Raw genomic sequence first — 22412 nt, 5'->3', positions numbered from 1 at the left:
TAGTCAGGGACAAAAAGAGGTCGAAAGCCGGGACGGGAGAGTAGACGTGGTCAGGAGCAAAACAGGTCGTAGCCGGAGACAGACTGGAGCAAAAACAGGACAGGTGGGAGTCAGGGTTAAAAAAGGCTTACCTAGTATTCACGGAGCTTCGCAGACGGACTGACAACAGGGGACAGACAGGACTGGGTTCAAATACTGACAGGGAGCCAATCAGAACCCGCGGCAGTTGGCGCCAAATGAGCGGGCACAGGTAAGTCACATCAGTAATCATGACAGTGTATCACTACATTATAAATATAGAAACCTCTTCCAATATTCAGTAGGGAAGGAACATCCCAGTGAGAGGGGTTTCCTTACTCATGAGTTGAAAAGCTAAACAGGATAGACAAATAATTTTGATGTCATATAATCATTATTTTTTTAGTTTGTGGTTATTACTGTGATTTTTGTGTTTTAACTAGTGTGCCACTGGAAATTGCCCAATTTTATTTTTGCAAAAATGCACGCCATTGTGCACTATGTTTTTTTTCTAGTGATCAGCCAGGTTAGCTAGTTATAATCCATATAATAACTGAAGCAGATTGGATAGATAGATAGATACTTTATTCATCCCCGAAGGGAAATTCACATTTCCAGCAGCATCCCTGAGCTGAGAACAGTACAATAATAAAGCCAAAAGAATAGAATATACAAATACCCAGTGTGATGTGCAAATGCCCACTGTAGCGTGTTATATAGAGTAACTAAATAGTGCTACACAGAATACATATTGCAATAAGATTCGGTAATATGCAATGTAGGTGGTGTGGTTTACTGTGGGCTTTTACTCTGCCGGGTAGAGTTAAAGAGCCTCATGGCATGAGGAAGAAAAGATCTCTTCAGTCTGTCCGTAGTACAAGACAGTGACAGCAGTCTGTCGCTGAAACTGCTCTTCTGTCTGGAGATAATGCTGTGTAGTGGATGCGATGGATTGTACTTATTTATTGATACACTGCACTAATTATCTACTCGTGAAATAAATTTAACAACCCTATTTTCGATAAGGTTGTTTAGGTTTTGGACAGCGAACAATAATAAATCAAATAAAGTAAAAATCATTTTGAGTATTATTTTCTTATTTTACTTGAAAGTATACAGAAAAAAAAGTTAGAAAGTAGTAAATAAAATTCCACAATCAGATGTTTTTGGTCATTTAAAGTATTTTTGTTCGCAGCTTCCCAGAAGCATAGACGTATACTAAAAATGGACTTATACAACTGTTGCATCATTATTCTCCCAAATAAATAAAATGTAACAAATCTTGAAAAACATGTTAAAAATTGAGTAAAAATCCCAGAATACAGTAGAAATATTGACCAAAATGATAAATCTATTACTTCCTGAGCCACGCTGCCAACAGATAAGAAAAACGCTTTATGTCAATTTAACATAAGCTTGGAAAAAGACATGAAACTAGTAAGGGAAATTTTAAACCTCTGACAGGAGAGTGTGCGTTAACATTTTCCAATTGAAAAAAAAGTGAGTCTTGGTTCAAAAAGGTTGAGAAACATTGCGTTATACTAGCAATTGTAGAGCATTAAAACGTTTGTTCAGAATCCCGTTTTTCAATGTCAGAAAATGATCAAACAATGTCAAAACATGTGAGATGAATATTGTGTTTTAGGTCAATTACATATATATGTCATCTGATACTGGTGGAATGTGAGGTTGGGAAGGGGAGGCGTTATCTGCATTTTCGCATCAAAGGTTGCCGTGACAACTCCACCACAGGGGGTCCGCTCTTCCCAGGAGACCAGAACCGAGAGCTGGTATGCATATCACCTCGCAAGGGCAGTCTGGATTTGGCCAGCCACAAGGTAGGAGGGCATGTCCTGACAGGAGGAGTTGGACCAATGCCCTGGCTGGTCCTAGCCAGGTCTTAGCTCAACAGGCAGCCGGAGAGCCTTGCCAGGTTGCCAGCCGAGCTTGATCAAGCTAGCAGCCAAACTACTGGGGCAAAGCCAGAAACCTCAGAGAAGCTTCCAGCCACCAGCAGTCAACCTCTCCTTCAACATTCTGCATCCTGTGGTCCTCGTCCCGGCTCTCGAGCCTACCAGGAATTCTCATCGCTCTACAGCCGAGGACATAAAAACTGGCTGTCATCTTCATCAAAGCAGAACTTTTCAGAACATCTCATTGTTGCTAGGTATTGGTGTGACGTTGGGGGAACTCTATCAAAATACAATAACGTAATAATCAAGCCAACATTGTTGTTTATCCAAATGGTGCCAGATTAAGTTCTCAACTTCTAGTTGTCTTTGTTTTATTTTCTTATTATTCATTTGTGTTCTATTCAAACTTCTTCAGTAGATGATTGGTAAAAAAAAGTCCATAGATCCAAGAGTGTGTGTGTTTTGATTTTAGGGGCGGCAGTAGCTCAAGAGGTAGAGCGCTCGTCTTGGGATCAAGAGATCGCAGTTCGAATCCCGGCTCCTCCGTGTTACATGTCGAAGTGTCCTTGGGTAAGACACTGAACCCCTAATACCCCCAATAAGCAGGTTAGCGCCGTACATGGCTGCAAGGCCGCTATTGGTAAATGTGGAGCACATTGTAAAGCGCTTTGGGAAGTCATTGACTTGAAAAGCGCTATAGAAATGCAGTTCATTTCATTCAAGTATATTGAACTATCAAAAACAGTAAAAAGAATTCACCTAAAGTGTGTGTAGTCACCCTTCAGAATAACTAAACAAGGTTTTTCATCCGTTTTCCTGATATAATGATCTAAAAACGTATGTTGTGCTCCCAAAAACGCGAGACGAGTTTTAAAAAGAAGAAACTTAGCTCAATCGGTCAATAAATTGTTTCTTAGAATAATTTATTTATCACCCATATTGGCTACACAGTTATTTCTACTTCTATTTCACTTTAGAAACAAAAATCATATGAATACACATATCTTTATGATATATCGTTAATATTTTGTTTTTTAAAGGGACAGTGTGTACTATTTGATACCTCATATTGCTACAAAACACTTACAGTTAAAAAAAAAACAACAACATTGATTTGAACACTTGGCAAAAATACATGAACCCATCATGCCAATGTTAATTTTTATATAAAAAAAATCATAAGTCAAGAGATTTGTTTTTCTTTTATATCAAATCCCTACTTAGGTCGCCGCCATGTTTTTCTGATGTCTTGTCTGTTGATGCCCTTGCACTATCCATTGCAGCTTGGTCATCCTGGAAGAGGGATTACCTCATGTGCAATCCTTTCTCAAGGTTTCTTGATTTTCCTCAGGTTGAGTATTTTTTGAGTTTTTCCTTGCCCTCATGTAGGTTTTAGATCAGGGGATCGTGTGATAATAGTCTGTAGTTTGAAATAGTATGTGTTCTGTGCAGCCTTTTGAGACTCCTTGTGATTAAGGGCGTCACAAATAAACATGACTTGACTTATTGCTTGCTTTGTCCGCATTAGAAAACAAAGCCATCTAGTGGTCAAATATTACACACTGGGTCGTTAAATTCTTATCTTTTGTACATTTATATCTTCTTCATGTTTATACTTGCACAGAAAGGAGAAGCCCTCCAATTTTGTTATACCAATGCATAATGACAATAAATTCCATTCATTCATTCATTTATTCATTCATTCTTTGCTTATCACATTTTAATTTTGGAACTCAACCGCCACTATAAACAAGGGATTACTGTATTGTAAAATCCATTGAAAGAGGGGACACTATTACAAAGGGGGGGTTGAGAAAAAGAGAGAAGGAAAGAGTGAGGGAGCAAAAGAGAGGCAAAAACAAAAAATACAGAAGAAAAGAAAGACAAAGACGCAGAAAGGGAGAGAGAGAGAGAAAAGAATAAGAGAGAAAGCAGGGAAGAAGAGGAAAAACAGAGAGAAAATTAAGAGAAAGAAAAAGAAACAGAAAAAGGTTAAGAGAGAAATAAATAGAGAGAAACCCTGCAGTCCCTTTTCTAGGTTTCTTAATTTTTCTCACGTTAAGGTTGTGAGTTTTTCCTTGCCCTCATGTGGGTTTTAGATCAGGGGATGGTGTCATAATAGTCTGTGGTTTGCAATAATCTGTGGTCTGTGCAGCCCTTTGAGACTCTTTGTGATTAAGGGCGTCACAAATAAACATGACTTGACTTATTGCTTGCTTTGTCTGCATTAGAAAACAGAGCCATCTAGTGGTCAAATATTACACACGGGGTCGTTAAAGTCTTATCTTTTGTACATTTATATCTTCTTAATGTTTATACTTGCACGGAAAGGAGAAGCCCTCCAATTTTGTTATACCAATGTATAATGACAATAAATTCCATTCATTCGATTATTGTTCTTTGATTTTGGTTTTGGTTTGAACAATTTTATTGACACTTTTAACAGCAATTAAGCATATTCACAATTTCGTTATATCATTTTCTAACAATATGAGGTTTGAACAATTTTTGTCGACATTTTAACAGCAATTAAACACATTCACAATTTCATTATATCATATTACAACAAGATGAGGTTTTATCGACACTTTTAGTGTTCTTTGAGCGAGAATAAATATCAATAAAAATTGATGTTGACCGAAGGCCATGAACGCAACATCAGCGAGGCCGCGGCTTGGGTGGATGAACGCCAGTGCGCATGCGCGGCAGTTGCCATAGTGCATCTGAGCGCCGCGGAGCAAACTGTTTCTTCAACTTAAAAGTCGGCCAGCAGCTTTTTGCTCTCCCTGAAACAAAGATATCGATAAATACTCTTCCCAAGTCCGTTTTTTCTGTTCTTTTCGCGTGAAGTTGGATTTGGCAATTTTGTACATTGAAAATGTATCGCCGAGTGCTTTGTTTGGATCCTAAATCGATGATTCGAGGATTGATATGAACGCTACAACAAAGGTGAGTCCTTCTCGTTGTATTTAGATGGAGAACTATTCCAATACACACATTTTCCTGCGCATCTTAGGGCGTAAATTAATATTAACGCGTTAAAGCTGTTCTTTGCGAAAGTCATTTGTAGGGACAAATCAATAATAGCGTTAAAGAAAGACGCGCACGCGCAAAATCAGAAACCCCGTGTCAGCAGGAAAAGCCCAAAGCAAAGTTTGAATCTATAAAAAGTCTGTTTAGGTAACAAAATCCATTATTCCTTGAGAATGACACGCGCGCAAGGAAAGCACGCCAAAAACCTCGTGTCAGCATCAAGGGCCCTGAGCAAAACATTGGAGTCAGATGACCCACAAAAGGGATGCGACTTCTTTGAATATTCCTCTATTTTCGATTTGTTTATTCTTTTTATAGAATACATTTATAAGAGCCGGTTTGCCTTTTGCTGAAAAGTGTCATCTGTAATCTAATCTGGTCCATCACACAAAATGCTTTGTCCGTATATGGTAACGGAATAAAGCAAATTTCTAATCTGGGTCTATATTTTTAATCACATAGATTCAACAGAACAGCAAAATAGACTTGCATATTTAGAGTGGGGTGACCTAAATTTCAGTCATTAATTTCCAGATATCAACACATTTTGTCAGAACCAGAACGGAGACAGGACCCACTTGCGTTGCGTTTCTCACAAGTTTTACTGGAAGAAAGAGAAATGATTGCGCCCACGATCCGGTGATTGCTAGACGCGGGAAGCAGGTCGTTCTTAAGGCGGAAGTGGATCTTCCGTGACGAGCGATGGCGGTGTCGGGAACGGAAAAACGGGTCAGTTGACAGGACAGGAGAGCGAAAGCGTGGTCGGGAGCGAGTCGTAAGCCGGGAAAGGAGAGTAGACGTGGTCGGGACAAAAGAGGTCGAAAGCCGGGACAGGAGAATAGACGTGGTCAGGATCAAAAGCCGGTCGAAGCCGGGGGACAGACGGGAGCAAAAAAAAGGGGGGAGTCAGGGTCAAAAAAAGGCTTGCCTAGAGTTAACTGAGGCTCGCAGACGGACTGACAAAAGGAGACAGATAGGAGTTTGTATAGATAGGGACAGAGAGCCAATCAGAGTCCGAGACAGTTGGCGTCAAAGGAGCGGGCACAGGTGATGCATATCGATAATCATGACATATTTACATTGGTTTATTCACATTAAGATGTTTCCCCTTCATATGTATGACTTAAATGAATTGGTATCCATCTTTATTAAATGAGAATTGAGATTTGATGCTTCCAATAGCTAATAATAATAATAATAATAATATCCTTTGTATTGTCATTCTTTGTAACAATGTACACAGAACGAAATGTCGATCCACCTGACCCGTTGTAGCGAGCCGATGCAGCCGCAGCCAACAGAGGGCGCCGCCATTTTACCAATGTTATAAGTCTTAGGTATGACTCGGCCGAGGCGAGAACCAGCGACCTCCCAGTCTCAAAGCGGGCGCCCTACCATCTAGGCTACTGAGCTGGGAATGACACTAATTGTATGAAATTACACTTATAATGTTCGTATATATTTTCTTGTATTACTTAATGGAATAACCTTATTTTAAAATATGTGTACATTTAATAATCCATCCATCCATCCATTATCTGCACCGCTTATCCTCAGTAGGGTCTCGGGGGTGCTGGAGCCAATCTCGGCTATCTTTGGGCAGCGGGCGGGGGACAACCTGAACTGGTTGCCAGCCAGTAGCAGGGCACACAGAGACCGACAACTCACGCGCTCATTCACGACTAGGGACAATTTGGACCGGCCAATTAACCTGATATGCATGTTTTTGGAAAGTGGGAGGAAACCGGAGTGCCCGGAGGAGACCCAAGAAAGCACGGTAAGGCAGGTAGCTGGATTTGAACCCATAACCTTAGAACTGCACCACGTACGCGCTAACCACTCAACTGCCATGCTCCAGTAACACAATGATTTTCTAATTACTTCATACGCTACGGCGTTAAAATCCATGAGCACTTCCGCTAACAATGCAAGTGCGATATAATGGCAATAAAACATAGAAGTCGATTTTTTCTGGAAATGTGAACCCTGAACCGGTTGCCAGCTAGTCGCAGGGCACACAGAGACAGACAACTCACTCGCTCATTCACACCTAGGGACAATTTGGACCGGCCAATTCACCTGACATGCATGACCACTATTTTTTTCACAGGCAGTCAGGTTGGTTATGCTAGATGTGAAAAAAAGCTGACTTAGCAATTTTGGTTTTGTTGACTCATGATATTATGTGGCAAAAAAAGAGCAGGTGGATGACTGAACAGCTGATTTTCCACTTCCAGTCTCCAGTTTTCGTTTGTCTTCTCCTTGGATAATTTGCATCTCGAGGTTAATCTTTTCCAAACAATATACAAATGCAGACAATTACATATTTGGGACTCTTCCTCTTTGAGTTTTACATTCTCATGTGCCAAAAAGGGAAATGCCACCCAAATTGTTTCGCGTCCCAACATGGGTGTCGCTCTCATGGTGCACAACCATTGTACAGTGGTACCTCGGTTCTCGACCATAATCCGTTCCAGAACCCTGTTCGAAAACCGATTTGTTCGATCACCGAAATCATTTTTCCCATTAAAAATGTAAATCGTTTTAATCCGTTCCAACACCCTGAATGTTTACCATGAATGTTTAACGTGAACATAAAGCTAACGCAGGCTAATCGTACGTCCGCGTTATCGTAATCTTCCGTACGAAAGATTACGCTGACATGAACGTGTAAAAATAAAAAAATCAGGTCGTTTACAAGTCATTTATAGCACCCGGGTCTCCACAACAAGTGGTGAGCGGTTCATTGGAAAGGGGGCTCCGTTCCAACACCCTCAATGTTGGGCTCCGTTCCAACACCCTGAATGTTTAACGTAAACTTAAAGCTAACCCAGGCTAATCGTACGTTCGCGTTATCGTAATCTTATGAATAGGATTTCTTACCTTTGTGGTGGTCAGCAGAAGGCGCTCGCACACCTCCTTCATATTTGGCTATTATTTCTTTCTTAAATGCAATAGTTGTACGCACTACTTTTCCTTTTTCACCTGTAGCAACTTTGCTGCTTGCACTGACTTTCTTTGGTGACATAATTAGGGGCTAAAACACCCGTACGCCGCTCAGCATCGCACCCTAGCGTACGCACTCACGCATTACCGGCGTTCGAACTGCGATTTTTTGACCGAACAGCGAAGCAAGAATTTTTCGAAATTTTTGGTCGGACTCCGATTTGTTCGAACTGAGAAGCGTTCGAAAACAGAGGTTCCACTGCAGTTTATTTTGATGTCCGTTGCATATTTTGTGTTACTTTTGAGGTCCTGCCGTTACTTCTCACTACCTTTCCTGTTCCAGATGAACGTCCTCAACGGAAAGCTGAGGCGCACGGCCCCCATGCACAGCAGCAGTCGAAACGAGCTGGTCTCGTCCAAGACCCCGCAAGTGAACGGTTGGGCGTGGCCCCCGCAGGTCTTCCAAGTCGTCGCTTGGCTTCTGTACAACTACCTCGCCGTGGTGGCCTTCGGCATGTTCATCCCTCTCCTACCTCGGCCTTGGAACCACGTGCTCTATGCCGTATCCTTGAATCCCTCAGCTGGCCCTCCCATTGGCCGGCAGCTTGATCAATTAGCCCTCTGTGTGGGTTTTCCAAGACCCAAATTTCTGCTTGTGTTTTACAAAAGGAGGAGAAACAGAGTTTTTATTAGTCTCGCACTATTGCACTTTTCTCTTAACCCTGACCCCGTTAAGTTTATGGGTTTGGCCTTTGCGGTGCACTTGCTCAGCCACGTTGCCGCGGTGACCATAGACCCGGCTGATGCCAGCGTGAGGGCCAAAAAAACCTACAAGAGCCCGATGCCTCTTTTCGACCGATCCGTGCAGCTTCACGTCATCCAGGACTTGCACTGCTACTTGTGTGAAGTCAAAGTGTATGTATGCATGCTAGCTGTCAAGACCAGAACGGAGACAGGACCCACTTGTGTTACGTTTCTCTCAGTTTTATTGGAAGAAAGGAAAGGGTTGCCCCCATGATCCAGTGACCGCTGGGCGCGGGAAGCAGGTCGCTCTGAACGCGGAAGTGGGACTTCCGTGGCGAGGGATGGCGGTGTCGGGAACGAAAAACGGATCGGTAGCCGGGACAGGAGAGCAAAAACGTGGTCGGGGTCGGAAGCAAGCCATAAGCCAGGAAAGGAGAGTAGACGTGGTCAAGATCAAAAACGTGTTTACACTAGGCAAGCCTTTTTTTCGACCCTGACTCCAACCTGTTTTTTGCTCCTGTCTGTCCCCCGGCTTAGTTGATCCTGACCACGTCTACTCTCCCATCCCGGCTTTCGACCTCTTTTGTCCCAGACCACGTCTTCTCTCCTATTCTGGCTTACGACTCACTTCCGACCCCGACCACGTTTTTGCTCTCCTGTCTCGGCTACTGACCTGTTTTTCTGTCCCCGACACGCCATCGCTCGCCACGGAAGATTTACTTCCGCATTCGGAGCACAATCCGAGTATCAGAGCAACCTCCTTTTCGCGTCCAGCAATCACCGGATCGTGGGCGCAACCCTTTCTCTTTCTTCCAATAAAACTTGTGAGAAACGCAACGCAAGTGGGTCCTGTTCTGGTCTTGACATTCTGTAGTGAAAGTTGTTCGTGTATTGTCTGAAAAGGACAATTTCAAATGATTCTTTTTCATTACAAAAATGTCTAAAATAAATTACAAAGTAAAAGTCAGAATGCAGACATGTGCGTTAGCATAAAATCTTAAATTCGACTTAATGACTCAATTTATGAAATACCAAGTTGCATTTTCTGCACAATTCACATACATAGCATTTAGATGTCAGAAAAATTAGTTAATAGTTTGGTCATCACTGGCTGTATGCAGCTTGTTCTCATACTTTAAATGTTTTCCTTTTTTTCAGTGGGGCCAAAGTAAAACACTGTAGCATTTGCAACAAGTGCGTGTCGGATTTTGATCACCATTGCAAATGGCTGAACAACTGTGTGGGTGGCAGAAACTACAGGTAAGTCTAGTAAAATTGTTATTTAGTGGTGTTCAATACTATTTCATTCAGACTAATACAGTCCCGTTCTGTCACTTGATACAGACACCATTGACCGATACCAGTAGCACAACATTTTCCCATTATACCCCAAAAACAAAATGATTTTTTTTTTTTTTCAAAATGTGTTTGTCTAAATGTAACATATTCATACAAAATACATACATTAAATTGGAGTTTTTTACTGTTTTAATATCAAATTTAAATTCCTGATTAATATATAAACTAGAGGCAAGCCAATCCTGGTAACGACCACTGTTATGAGTATCAATACCCCAAAATAGGGCAGGTTGTGTGACCAATACCAAAACAGTAGACCTTTGGGATATGGTGACCCTGCCTTATGACATTTTCACTTTAATAGATTAGAATAAGATACACTTTTAGACTCTTTCTACAACATCGTCACCAAGATATTTTATAAACAATAACATTAATTTAATTACAGTTTTGCGGTGTTCATGCATTTGAAGAGTTACGTCTATAAGGTGCCTGTCTGCTTTTGGTCAACATCATATAAAATGCTGGTATTCTCATTAGTCTGCATCACAGCATCATGAACTTGTTGATTCATTTGGACAGGTAACTTAAAATTAGTTTTACCTGGTTATATCAGTATCAGAAATTATTTTCCCCCCATTTTATTAACACTCCACTTATTGAAACATGAATATTTTGTTTGTTTGTTTGTTTGTACATGATTCACTTGTTTGTTTGTTTGTACATGATTCAAATTGAATCTTTTCTTCCGGCGCCGTCACGAATGGCAGCCACTCCAGCAGCTCCCGTGTTATTTTCGATTGTTCTCGATTGTTCTCAGCTCAGGGATGCTGCTGGAAATGTGAATTTCCCTTCGGGGATGAACAAAGTATCTATCTATCTATCTATCTATATGCTAATGACTGAATTACCTCCCACAATGCCTTTATTCTAATTCATTTCAGTACCTAATGTGCTTTGTAAAGACTTTGTAAACAGTGATACAGTACTGTGTTTTTTGTATTGTGTTTATTCGCTATTGGTCCAAGGCGTGCACTGATGCTAAAGGGGGAAGCAAAACCATGATAAACATGGAAAGGAAGCTTGTTATCCTTGCTACGTTGCATGGCTGTAAGAAAGCGACAAATAGAACAATATTTAAGAATAAGTAGGCGATGAAATCAAAGGCATGACAATCCTAGCAAGTGGAAGTTTTAAAATCTCTTTCATTTTTATACTACATATCCTCCCCCTTCTGCATCCACCCATAAACTCCACTAGACCAGCTCAATTCAAATCACACGAAAGGTTAATAAAATGTATTTTCTTTTTACATGATGATATTATTTAATCATATATGTCATAAAAGTAGTGCTTTCTTTAAACTATTTTGTTATTTAAAAAAAATATTTTTACCATGGGCTTCTTCAGAAAGGGTTCATGTCTGATGGGGTTTACTGTATGAGAGAGCTAATAAAAATATTGATACGCTATTGACTAAAGTGATCAGGCAGAAATGCAAATGTATAGTTTTTAGAATCCGCTGCGCAGCGGGGAGGAAAAGGTGGTATCTCCCTTTTAGGCTATACCAAGACCTCTCTCACCCCGAAAGAGTTTTATTCAAACTTCGCGCATGCGTAGAAATGATCAATGACGTCGCAAATACGTCTTTCCATACATACAACGAAAAAATAACCCAAGTATATGTGTGTATTAAAATCAGACTACGTGTGTGTATTTTAATGATTACTCATACATTCAAAATGGAAAAATAGTAAATACAAATAAGAAAAAACAAGTTAAAATGCGAGTTAATTTCATCAGGATTATTTGTAACATAGAACACAGAGAAATACACAATTAACTACCGTATTTTCCGCACTATAGGGCGCACCGGGTTATAGGGCGCACCCCCAGAATATAGTTTTTGGTCCTATATCTTCCATACATAAGGCGCACTGGATTATAAGGCGCTACAATGGGAACGTCGACAAAACAGTCAGATGATTCAGTCAAACTGATTACCCCCTTAACATTCCCAAAGCTTGCAAAGAAGCAAATTTGTGTCGTAGACACGTGCGGATGCGGTGCCCGTACGATGTCACTCAAATGCATCATTTCAAATATCATTGGGAAGGTTAAAGTCTTGGGATTCACGAAATACCAACCATTCCTTAGTTTCTATTTTCTTTTTCGCTCGCAACATTACTGTGCATATGACAATAAACACTTGGAATTGAGTTTAATTCACTCAACTCATCACAGCAACATCAAGATCGTTCTAAAACAAGATACCGGGAAAATATAAAGCCGCATAGCTCACCTAAGTTCTCACGTTCAATAATGATACGCAACCATGGTCTTCTTACAACCGTGAGTGTAGTAAATCCAGGAGAGTAAAATATTTACAAATACAGACTAATGAAACATGTTTCTTTATGGCGTAGTTTAGCAAGCTTGCTATTCAGTCATCTTTTTCGGCCAATTGCAGGGTTTGTTTTGGCCCTCTAGCTTATCCGAGCCTCCGAATAACTTCAGCCAATAGCGATCGATTTAACTGATGATTGACACATCTTTTTCGGCCAATTGCAGGGTTTGTTTCGGCCCTCTAGCCTATCCGAGGCGCCGAATAACTTTAGCCAATAGCGATCGATTCAAATGATGATTGACACATTGGTTAGCCAATGAAACGCCGGTATATAAATCCCAGCATACACCTCGGACTACTCCACGTTCGGGGGAAAATCGAGTCGGCGGCTGTTGCGTAAGTTTCGAGACCTTGCGACTTAATATTGAGCCATATATAAGGCGCACTGTATTATAAGGCGCATGGTCAGCTTTTGAAAAAATTAAGACTTTTAGGTGCGCCTTATAGTGCGGAAAATACGGTAAATATGATCTACTTTACACTGTACCTGGTCACAATATAATTTATGCAGTGATTCCCACTCATGCTTCTTTCAGGTACTTTTTTGCAGCTGTGACTTCCGCAGCAGTGGGCGCAGGGCTGCTGGTGGCGGTGGTCTTGTTTATATTTATCCAGCACTATCTGGATCCCAAAATCCTACGGAGCAACCCTCAATTCCACGGTGAGTCATGGGCCTATCGGGTTCAAGTGGGTTGTTTGTCATGATAATTTTGCCATTGAAGCGGGCGCGTGTGTGTTTTTGTGCGCTTGTGTGTTCACCTTACAGCAGGTGCACTGGCAAACGACACCTGGCTGGTGTTTTTACCATCATCGCCCGTAAAGACGAGTTCGGCCGGTCTCCTCATCGTGGCTTTTGTTACTGCTCTGCTGAGTTTGACGTGTTTGCTGTTGCTCTGGCATTTGCTGTGTTTCCATCTTTACCTGTGTAAGTGTCAAAAGATTTATTGAGTTTCAGGGGGGAGGTAGTCTTGCACCCCCCTTTATGCAGAGGTTTGTGTCTAATGAGGCACAGTCAAATTTACAGATATAAATCACACAGCAGCTGAGTGATTGGCTCGTCAGCCCTACAGTTCAGAGGTCATGAGATTGAATCCTCCTGTGCAGGGTTTGCATGTTCTCCCCGGGCCTGTGTGGGTTTCCTCCGGGCACTCCGGTTTCCTCCCACAATCCAAAAACATGCATGCAGGGTTGGGTAGGGTTACTTTAACTGGATTACTTTCAATGACTTTTGGATTACTCCAATACCAAATATGCTAATAAAAGACAAGATACTAAATATGAATAAAATGACTAAATTTTGTGCAGGCTTGGGGAGTAACGGAATACATGGAACGGCAAAAATGATGTTGGCAAGCTGTTTGGATCTATTTTCATTTTGTTTCTGTCGCATTTTATGTTAGTTTTGCCGGAGATCAAAGAGTTCAAAGCCAGGAGAGAAAGCTAACCACGTGTTGTGAGTCATCATTTTATTCATATTTAGTTTCTTTTGTCTTTTATTAGCATATTTGGTATTGGAGTACTCCAAAAGTAATTGAAAGTAATCAAGTTAAAGTAACCCTACCCAACCCTGCACGCATGTCAGGTTAATTGGCCGGTGCAAATTTTCCCTAGGTGTGATTGAGTCTGTTTTTGTGTGGCCTGCGATGTCACGACCAGCACACAGGCAAGACCCAATCGCGTAACGTTTACTCACAAGTTTATTGATAGAAAGAGGAAGCAGCGCGGGATCGTGATCCGAATACGGAAGTGGAAGGACGGAAAAACAGGTCGATAGCCGGGAAAGGAGAGCAAAAACGTGGTCGGGATCAAAAACAGGTCGTAAGCCTGGACGGGAGAGCAGACGTGGTTGGGATCAAAAAACAGATTGTAGCCGGAGACAAACGGGGAGATCAGGAACGGACAGGTGGGAGTCAGGGTAAAAAATGCTTGCCTTGTAACAACAGAGGTTCGCTGACGGACTGGCGAGAGGAAGGACTTGGCATAAGAAGGACAGGGAACCAATCAGGTAACTTGCACCAATGAGCGGGCACAGGTGGAATTAATGAGTAATCATGACATGCAACTGGATGGCTACCAGTTCAGGGTGCCCCCCTGCCAGATATCGGCTGAGATGGGCTCCAGCACCCCCGCGACCCTAGTGAGGATAAGCGGTGAAAAAAAGGGATGGATGGATGAACATCTTATTTATACCATTTGATTGGGAGGGCAAGAAAGCAACAGTAGCATAAAAAAACAACCTTTTGTCCTACCTTAACTTATAAAGGAAGTCTTTGTGCGGCTCTTTTTGCAACAACAGAAAGGTAATCCAATACTACTTCAATAAAAGTCCATACTATGACAAAAACATTACTTGGCTTGCTGTTAGCTTGCTAATATTATCACTCATTTTATTGTTTGAGGTGCCAAAATTGGAATCTTTGGTATAACTATCGCTCTCTGCCACGAGGCAATGGAATTGGTGCCTCACTCTGCACTTGCAGATGCTCCTCACAGCAATATATTACATACTAATCATATTCACAATATTTGTTATAGTATATGAAAATGTAGTGATTTTGAAAATTAAAATCACCAAATTGTAAAGTCAAATCAAGTCATATTTAAATGTATAGCCCTTTATCACAAAAGCCTCAAAGGGCTGTACAGAGCACAACAACAACAAAATAAATAACAAGTAAAATATAACATCAGCTATATAAAATATTTGGACAGCACAATTTAGAGGTTAAGATGCTCTCAACAAAACGTGATCAATACAACCATTTATTCGGTGACGGAATAACACAGCATATTCTTTCTGTGCTGACACTGTCATGAACCAGAACAGGATCAGGACCCAAACGGATAACGTTTCTCACACGAGCCTTTTATTTTACAGGAAATGGGGAGTCATGCACGTTAGGCAGCAATCTGGCGTAAAATGATAAGAAGCCAAAGGCCACCGAGATCGATACCAATTGCCTGAGTAGATATCGGACAGATGGGGTCGATACCGGACAGGACGGGACAGACAGGATTGATAATGAAACAGGATATCGAAAATAAACAGGACAAACTAGACAGGAACGAAAACTGGAGAGATTAATAAACAGGACAAAATAGAACGAAACTGGAAACCGATACTAAACAGGACAAAAATAAACAGGAACAATACCGGACAGGGAATACCAACAGGAAACAGGACCAAGTCAAAACCCACGTCTTGCGGGGCAGAGGTTTGTTGACGGACCGGCAAAGGAAAAATGAGAGCACTGAGCTTAAATAGACGAAAAGCCAATCTGTCAATGAGCAGCTGTGACAGCTGCTGCTCCGTTCCAGAAAAGGAACAAAGTGTGACTGGTCAAATATAATCTCAGTAAAGATTTGCACGACCAAGTTTGTGGATTTTAGGTCGGGGTCCGTTTGCCATTTCAATAATGACACTGCTGTTTTTATTATTCCAATATAATCAAATCAGTAAAACATCACTTCTAGTAAATTGTGTAAATACTAGAACCCATCTGAACGAACACAATAACAAAGACAAACATACAAATGAGTAGTGTTATTTATACGAGTTAAATTACGATCATTAAATTGTACTTTCGATAGCTTTAGTGTACACCCGACATATCAAGGTTAGACAGATTCTTCCTTTTAGTCGTGACTCGTGACAGTGATTTTTTTTAGGTTCATTAAACTTTAACACTAAGTAAATATATAATTTTAATCTATCTTTATTTTATATATCAATTATGACAATCACTGCTCGGATGAAATGTTAACACGTAAATCGATAGGAGGTAGCATATAACTAGCGATAAAACATATTAGGATAGCATTACATATACAACAAATTATAAAATTCCTTAACTTTGGTCTAAGGATGCGATTGTGCCTGTTGACCTGCAAACGATATTTTTCAAGAGATTACTTAAATGATCTTATCATATTATGAATACAAGTTGTTGTTTTGGTTTTGTTAACAAACAGGCTCTTGTTGGATTGGGTGCTTTTCATGCTGTTAGCCACTAGGGAGCAGTGTTTTAAAAAGTCCTCGGTCCACTACTTTTTTAAAAGTGCTCATTACTTCCCGAGGACATATTGTGTTAGATGCTTTTCTGACTTTGAACACTTAAATTTATTTCCCCTAAAATTGTAAATATATGTTATGTAGTGGGTTCTTCTTTCAAAATAATGTTGTGAGGTGCTCATCACGCTTAAATCCATGGTATCATATGTAGTATCTTTATTAAAGAGCACTCATGATTTTGATATCTTTTGGGGAAAATGTGAATTTTGAAAACAGTTTTATGTTTCATACTTTAGTAGAAGTAAGAAACATGGGGGAAAAAATTCTGAAATGGTTAGCGCTTGTGCGGCACAGTTCTAAGGTCTTGGGAACTTCCTGTGTGGGTTCAAATCCAGCTACCGACCTTACTGTGCGGAGTTTGTATGTTCTCCCCGTGCTTGCGTGGGTTTCCTCCGGGCACTCCGGTTTCCTCCCACATTCCAAAAACATGCATGTCAGGTTAATTGGCCGGCCCAAATTGTCCCTAGGTGTGAATGAGCGTGTGAAATGTCTGTCCCTGTGTGCCCTGCGATTGGCTGGCAACCAGTTCAGGGTGTCCCCTGCCCACTGCCCGATGATTGCTGGGATGGGCTGTGGGAGTAAACCGGAGTGCCTAGAGGAAACCCACGCAAGCACAGGGAGAACATGCAAACTCCACACAGGAAGGTTCGATCTTATGACTGTGCCGCAGACGCGCTAACCACCGCACTATCGTGCTGCCATACATATATATTTTATATATATAGATATATATATATCGTCCGTGGCACAGTTCTGAGGTCATGGGATCAAATACAGCTATCAGCCTTCCTGTGCAGAGTTTGCATGTTCTCCCTTTGCTTGCGTGGGTTTCCTCCGGACACTCCGGTTTCCAAAGGCATGCATGTCAGGTTAATTGGCCAGTCCAAATTGTCCCTGCGTGTGATTGGCTGGCTGTCTCTGTGCGCCCTGCGACTGGCTGGCAACCAGTTCAGGGTGTCCCCTCCCCACTGCCTAAAGATAGCTGGGATGGGCTCTAGCACCCCCGCAATTCTAATGAGGATGAGCGGTGCAGATAATGGATGGATGTACATGTATAAATCATATTGGTAATTGCATACTTTTAAATTCTAAGTTACTTAAAATTATATGTGTATATGTGCACTATATGGGGCAGCTTTGAACTTCATAGACACTTTTTGTAATGGCAATAAAGGCATTCTATTCTAGATAGATAGATAGTTTATTCATCCCCGCAGGGAAATTCACATTTCCAGCAGCATCCCTTCGCTGAGAACAATACAACAATAAAGCAAAAGGAATACAATATACAAATACCCAATGTGACGTGCTAACACCCACTGTAGCGTGTTGTATAGAGTATTTAAACAGAGCTACATAAAATACACACTGCAATAAAAGTACGGTAATATGCAATGTAGGGGGTGTGGTTTAATGTGGGCCTTTACTCCGCCGGGTGGAGTTAAAGAGCCTCATGGCATGAGGAAGAAAAGATCTTTTCAGTCTGTCCGTGGTACAAGACAGTGACAGCAGTCTGTCGCTGAAGCTGCTCTTCTGTCTGGATATAATGCTGTGTAGTGGATGTGATGAATTGTCCATGATTGACCGCAGCTTTTTCAGCTTCTATTCTATTCTATTCTATTCTATTCTATTCTATTCTATTGTCTTTTGGTGCAGTGTTTAAAGGTCTAAGCACGTACGAGTACATAAAGCTGCAGCGCCAAAAAGAAACCAACGGGAGAGACACCGAAGTGGGAAATACACACAAACTGCAAATCAAAAACAAAGTCTCGCAGGTGATAGATCCCCATGAAACTCTTCCTATTATTCCTACTTCAATATTGCCTCCTAACACGTTTTTTTTCCTGCTCAAGAACCATTTGAGCTCTATGGATTGTGAGCCCAGCCATATTCACGGCGCAAGGTAACATGAGTCAGGATTTTTGTGCCATTCCAAATGGCGCAATGTATCTGTTTGAATGCTGTGCTTGATTCCACAGTACGTGCAAACCTGATGATAAAGACCCCCTTTCCCGCCAACTGTCGGAACCCATTTGCAATGACGTAAGTGGATGAACTCACAACAGCTTTAAAAGTGAATACATTTTCAAAACGTTTTTTTGTTTCGATCCAGACTATGAACAGCAAAACACCATCAGAAGAAGAAAACCACTTCCATCCTGAAACACAGAATTCCGGAGAAAAAGACGGTTAGAATTTCAACTACCGTATTTTCGGCACTATAAGGTGGACCGGGTTATAGGGCGCACCCCCAGAAAATAGTTTTTGGTCCTATATTTTCCATACATAAGGTGCACCGGATTATAAGGCGCTACAATGCGAACGTCGACTAAACAGTCAGATAGTTCAGTCAAACTTATTACCCCCTTAACATTCCGAAAGCAAATACGTGTCTCAGACATGTACGTAAACAGTGTCCAAACGATGTCACCAAACAAACATTTCTTAGTTTCCATTTTATTTTTTGCTGGCAACTGTGTGGAGAGGAAAGTAAGAATTTTATCGTGCAGGGAAACGGGGTTCTTTACTGTTCATATGACAATAAACACTTTGAATTGAATTTAGTTTAAAAATAGACTCATCACAGAAACATCAAGATCGTTCTAAAACAAGATACCGGGAAACTATACATCCGCATAGCTCACCTAAGTTCTCTTGCAGCCTTCACGTAACCATGGTCTTCTTAATACAGTGAGTGTAGTAAACCCAGGAGAGTAAAATATAAAATGTTTTCTCTATGCCGTAGTGCAACCCAACCTGTGATTCACATTCATCTTTTTCGGCCAATTGCAGGCTTTGTTTCGCCCCTTTGGCCAATGCGAGCCTGTAAATGATAAAAAGGATCCTCCCCCTTTACCTCCGAATAACTTTAGCCAATAGTGACTGATTCAAATGATGATTGACACATTGGTTAGGAAATGAAACGCCGGTATATAAATCCCAGCATACACCACGGACGACTTCGCCTTCGGGGGAAAGTCTAGTCGGCGGCTGCTTGCTTCAGTTGCAAGACTTTGCGACTTAATATTGATCCATATATAAGGCGCACTGTACAGTGGAACCTCGGTTCTCGACCATAATCCGTTCCATTTCCATCAAAAGTAATGTAAAATTGTTTTAATCCGTTCGAACACCCTGAATGTTTATCTTGAATATTTAATGTTAAGCTAACCCAGGCTAATCGTACGTTCGCGTTAGCGTAATCTTCCGTACGAAAGATTACGCTAACATGAACGTGTAAAAATACAAAAATCAGGTCGTTTACACATCATTTAGCACCCGGGTCTCCACAACAAGTGGTGAGCGGTTAAAGGATAAAGGAAATAATTATGGATAGGATTTCTTACCGGTCGGCAGAAGCCATGATGTATTCCTGAAAGAAGGGAAACTCGCACACCTTTTTCATATTTTGCTATTATTTCTTTCTTAAATGCAATAGTTGTACGCACTACTCCTCTTTTTTCACCTGTAGCAACTTTGCTACTTGCACCAACCTTCTTCCGAGGCATAATTAGGGGTTAAAACACTCCCTTCACCGCTTTTGAAAAACGAAAACAGAAAAGGAGTGCGCGTTGCCGTGACAACAGTTCTTCACGAGGGGTGGGGGCAATCTACACTCGTACGCCGCTCAGCGTCGCCCCTAGCGTACTGGCGTTCAAACTCCGATTTTTTGAACGAAAATAATTTCTCGAAATTTTTGGTCGAGAACCGATTAGTTCGAACTGAGAGGCGTTCGAAAACCGAGGTTCCACTGTATTATAAGGCGCATGGTCAGCTTTTGAAAAAAATAAAGGCTTTTAGGTGCGCCTTATAGTGCGGAAAATACGGTAGTTCTGTTGCTGAAGTCTCAGTGTTATCATGGATATTTATCACTTCACATTTTAAAATTTCCCTAAAGGAGAAAGAGAAAGGAGCCGGTCAAGAACCCGGAATCCCGATGCCGGAGCAAATTTGCAGAGTGGAAGCATCAAATCTACAGAGAGGGTTCCAGAAGTGCAGGATCCTCTTGGAAGCTCAGTGATGACTCCCAATGATACGTAACATTTGGCGGTGCGCTGGGATCGTACGCTACCCTCAGGGAAGTCTTGTTGAAAGAGGTTACCATAGAGATATTGGTGGTGATGAAGACATCCTCAGTATGACACCAGTCATGAAGACACTGCTTTTTTATATTCATATTCAAATCCACTTTGTTTTTTTCTGTTGAATTAACTACTCAAGTACTGTATTTATTTGTACATGCGCGTCGCTAATATTTGATGAAAAATCTGTATAACATTTTGTTGACCTATTCTCAGCTCAAACATGTAAAAAATGATCACATCAAGAATCGAACCCAGATCGAGGCGGTGAGAGCGCTGTATCTTAAAGGGGTTCTTACATTCTAAAACATACAAAATGTGAGAAAATAGTACTTTTTTTTGCATAGTATCCATATGTATTATGTCAAGAACCGGAACAGGATCAGGACCCAAACGTGTGACGTTTTCACACAAACCTTTTATTTTACGGGAAATGGGGAGTCATGCACGTTAGGCAGCAGTCTGGCGTGAAATGATATGAAGCCAGAGGTCGACGAGATCGATATCAACTGCCCGAGTAGATATCGGCAAAACCGGACTGGACGGGACAGACAGGATAGATAATAAATCGGGATATCGAATATAAACAGGACGAACGAGACAGGAACGAAAACTGGAGAAAATAATTAACAGGACAAAAATAGACGGAAACAAAATTGGAAACCGAAATTAAACGGGGCAAAATAAACGGGAACAATACCGGACAGGAAATGCCAACAGGAACAGGACCAAGTTGAAACCCACGTCTTGCGGGGCAGAAGTTTGATGACGGGCTGACAAGGGGAGAGTGAGAGCACTGAGCTTAAATAGACGGAAAGCCAATCTGTCAACGAGCCGCAGCTGGCGCCACACGGGCGTGGCCAGTTGGGCGCCATGGCAACCTGACAGTTAAAGGTTTCTACTTTGCAGATTTTCATGTTTGGGTTCTGTCCGCATTAACAGTGATAACCGAGGGATTAGTTATAACATAATCACAACATAGTTATTACACAAGTTGTTATTGAATATATATATATATATATATATATATATCTCATCTCATTAGCTGCACCGCTTAGCCTCAGTAGGGTCGCGGGGTTGCTGGAGCCCATCCCAGCAATTATCAGGCAGTGGGCAGGGGACACCCTGATATATATACAGTATATATATATATATATATATATATAATATATGTGTCATTGGTAATTCCAATTATTTTCAGAAATGATGCATTTCGAAGACAGTCTGTCTCGCCTTTGACTTCCTGGGCTGTGATGTCACGTGAAGAACACAAGCACCCTAGCGAGCCATTCCCTATATTGGTTTACATAGTCAACTAGTCAAAAAGGTTCTGAGTGTTTTGAGCCAGGTTTTGGTAGTTTTTGTGAAGAATGCCTAGGTGTTGTGTCGCAGATGGGCGCAACAATGGTACAACAAATGGCGAGCAGCCAAAATGGGCGAACTGGCAAAAATAACACGTGCAGAGCTAACAAGGGGTGAACCGGCCAGGACACGTCAGGCTAGCCGGCTGCCATAAAGGACAAACCGGAAAAAAACAGGAGGCTGGCTGACCGAAAACACGATGAGCCAGGATAAGAGCGAGCCGTAGCAGCAACAAACACGAACCCAGCCGGGAGAAAAAAACAATGAGCAAGGGAGGCTGGCCAGCTAGCCGACTGCTAGCGGGGCTAACCCAGGCCAAACAAAACTGGAAACCGTGCCTGCACGCTCACAGAGAGCTATCTGAAGAATATTTTATTAATACTTGAGGAAAAGTCACAATCACATACCTAAAACCAGGCAAAGTCAAAAAAGGAACGCACGCTGCACACAACGGCAGGTAAACTTTCCCTTTGATGAACAACACAGAACACAAAAGACTAAGCGACACGGTAAGCAAAGGTCCAATTAATCCTCGT

The 22412-nt window shown here is 41.5% G+C and overlaps 1 protein-coding gene and 1 long non-coding RNA gene across 2 annotated transcripts; one reads left to right on the top strand and one right to left on the bottom strand.

The window, feature by feature from the left end:
• Window positions 1–4624: 4624 nt before the first annotated feature.
• On the top strand, window positions 4625–21529 carry zdhhc11 (zDHHC palmitoyltransferase 11). Its single transcript, XM_088327265.1, has 11 exons — window positions 4625–4880; window positions 8254–8472; window positions 8647–8825; window positions 9813–9914; window positions 12897–13021; window positions 13127–13285; window positions 18089–18207; window positions 18286–18335; window positions 18412–18475; window positions 18546–18621; window positions 20331–21529. The coding sequence occupies exons 1-11, from the start codon at window positions 4863–4865 to the stop codon at window positions 20471–20473; spliced, it is 1254 nt and encodes a 417-aa protein (XP_088183391.1). The 5' UTR covers window positions 4625–4862; the 3' UTR covers window positions 20474–21529.
• LOC148372688 (uncharacterized) lies at window positions 12854–20064 on the bottom strand. The gene is made up of 4 exons (XR_015849554.1): window positions 19780–20064; window positions 18494–18591; window positions 13120–13281; window positions 12854–13034 (listed from the first exon to the last, which is right to left on the bottom strand). It is a non-coding gene; the product is annotated as an uncharacterized LOC148372688 (long non-coding RNA).
• Window positions 21530–22412: the final 883 nt, after the last annotated feature.

Source organism: Urocampus carinirostris, chromosome 2, assembly GCF_059441175.1.
Source record: "Urocampus carinirostris isolate Australia breed hairy pipefish chromosome 2, RoL_Ucar_1.0, whole genome shotgun sequence".
NCBI classification, from domain to species: domain Eukaryota; kingdom Metazoa; phylum Chordata; class Actinopteri; order Syngnathiformes; family Syngnathidae; genus Urocampus; species Urocampus carinirostris.
Note: the sequence above shows the minus strand (reverse complement) of the source record. Positions and strands in the feature narration are given on the sequence as shown.

Coding starts and splice junctions, on each gene's coding strand:
- zdhhc11 (XM_088327265.1), top strand. Junction 8,826..9,812: donor TACTTGTGTGAAGTCAAAGT/GTATGTATGCAT, acceptor CCTTTTTTTCAG/TGGGGCCAAAGTAAAACACT. Junction 13,022..13,126: donor GAGCAACCCTCAATTCCACG/GTGAGTCATGGG, acceptor TTCACCTTACAG/CAGGTGCACTGGCAAACGAC.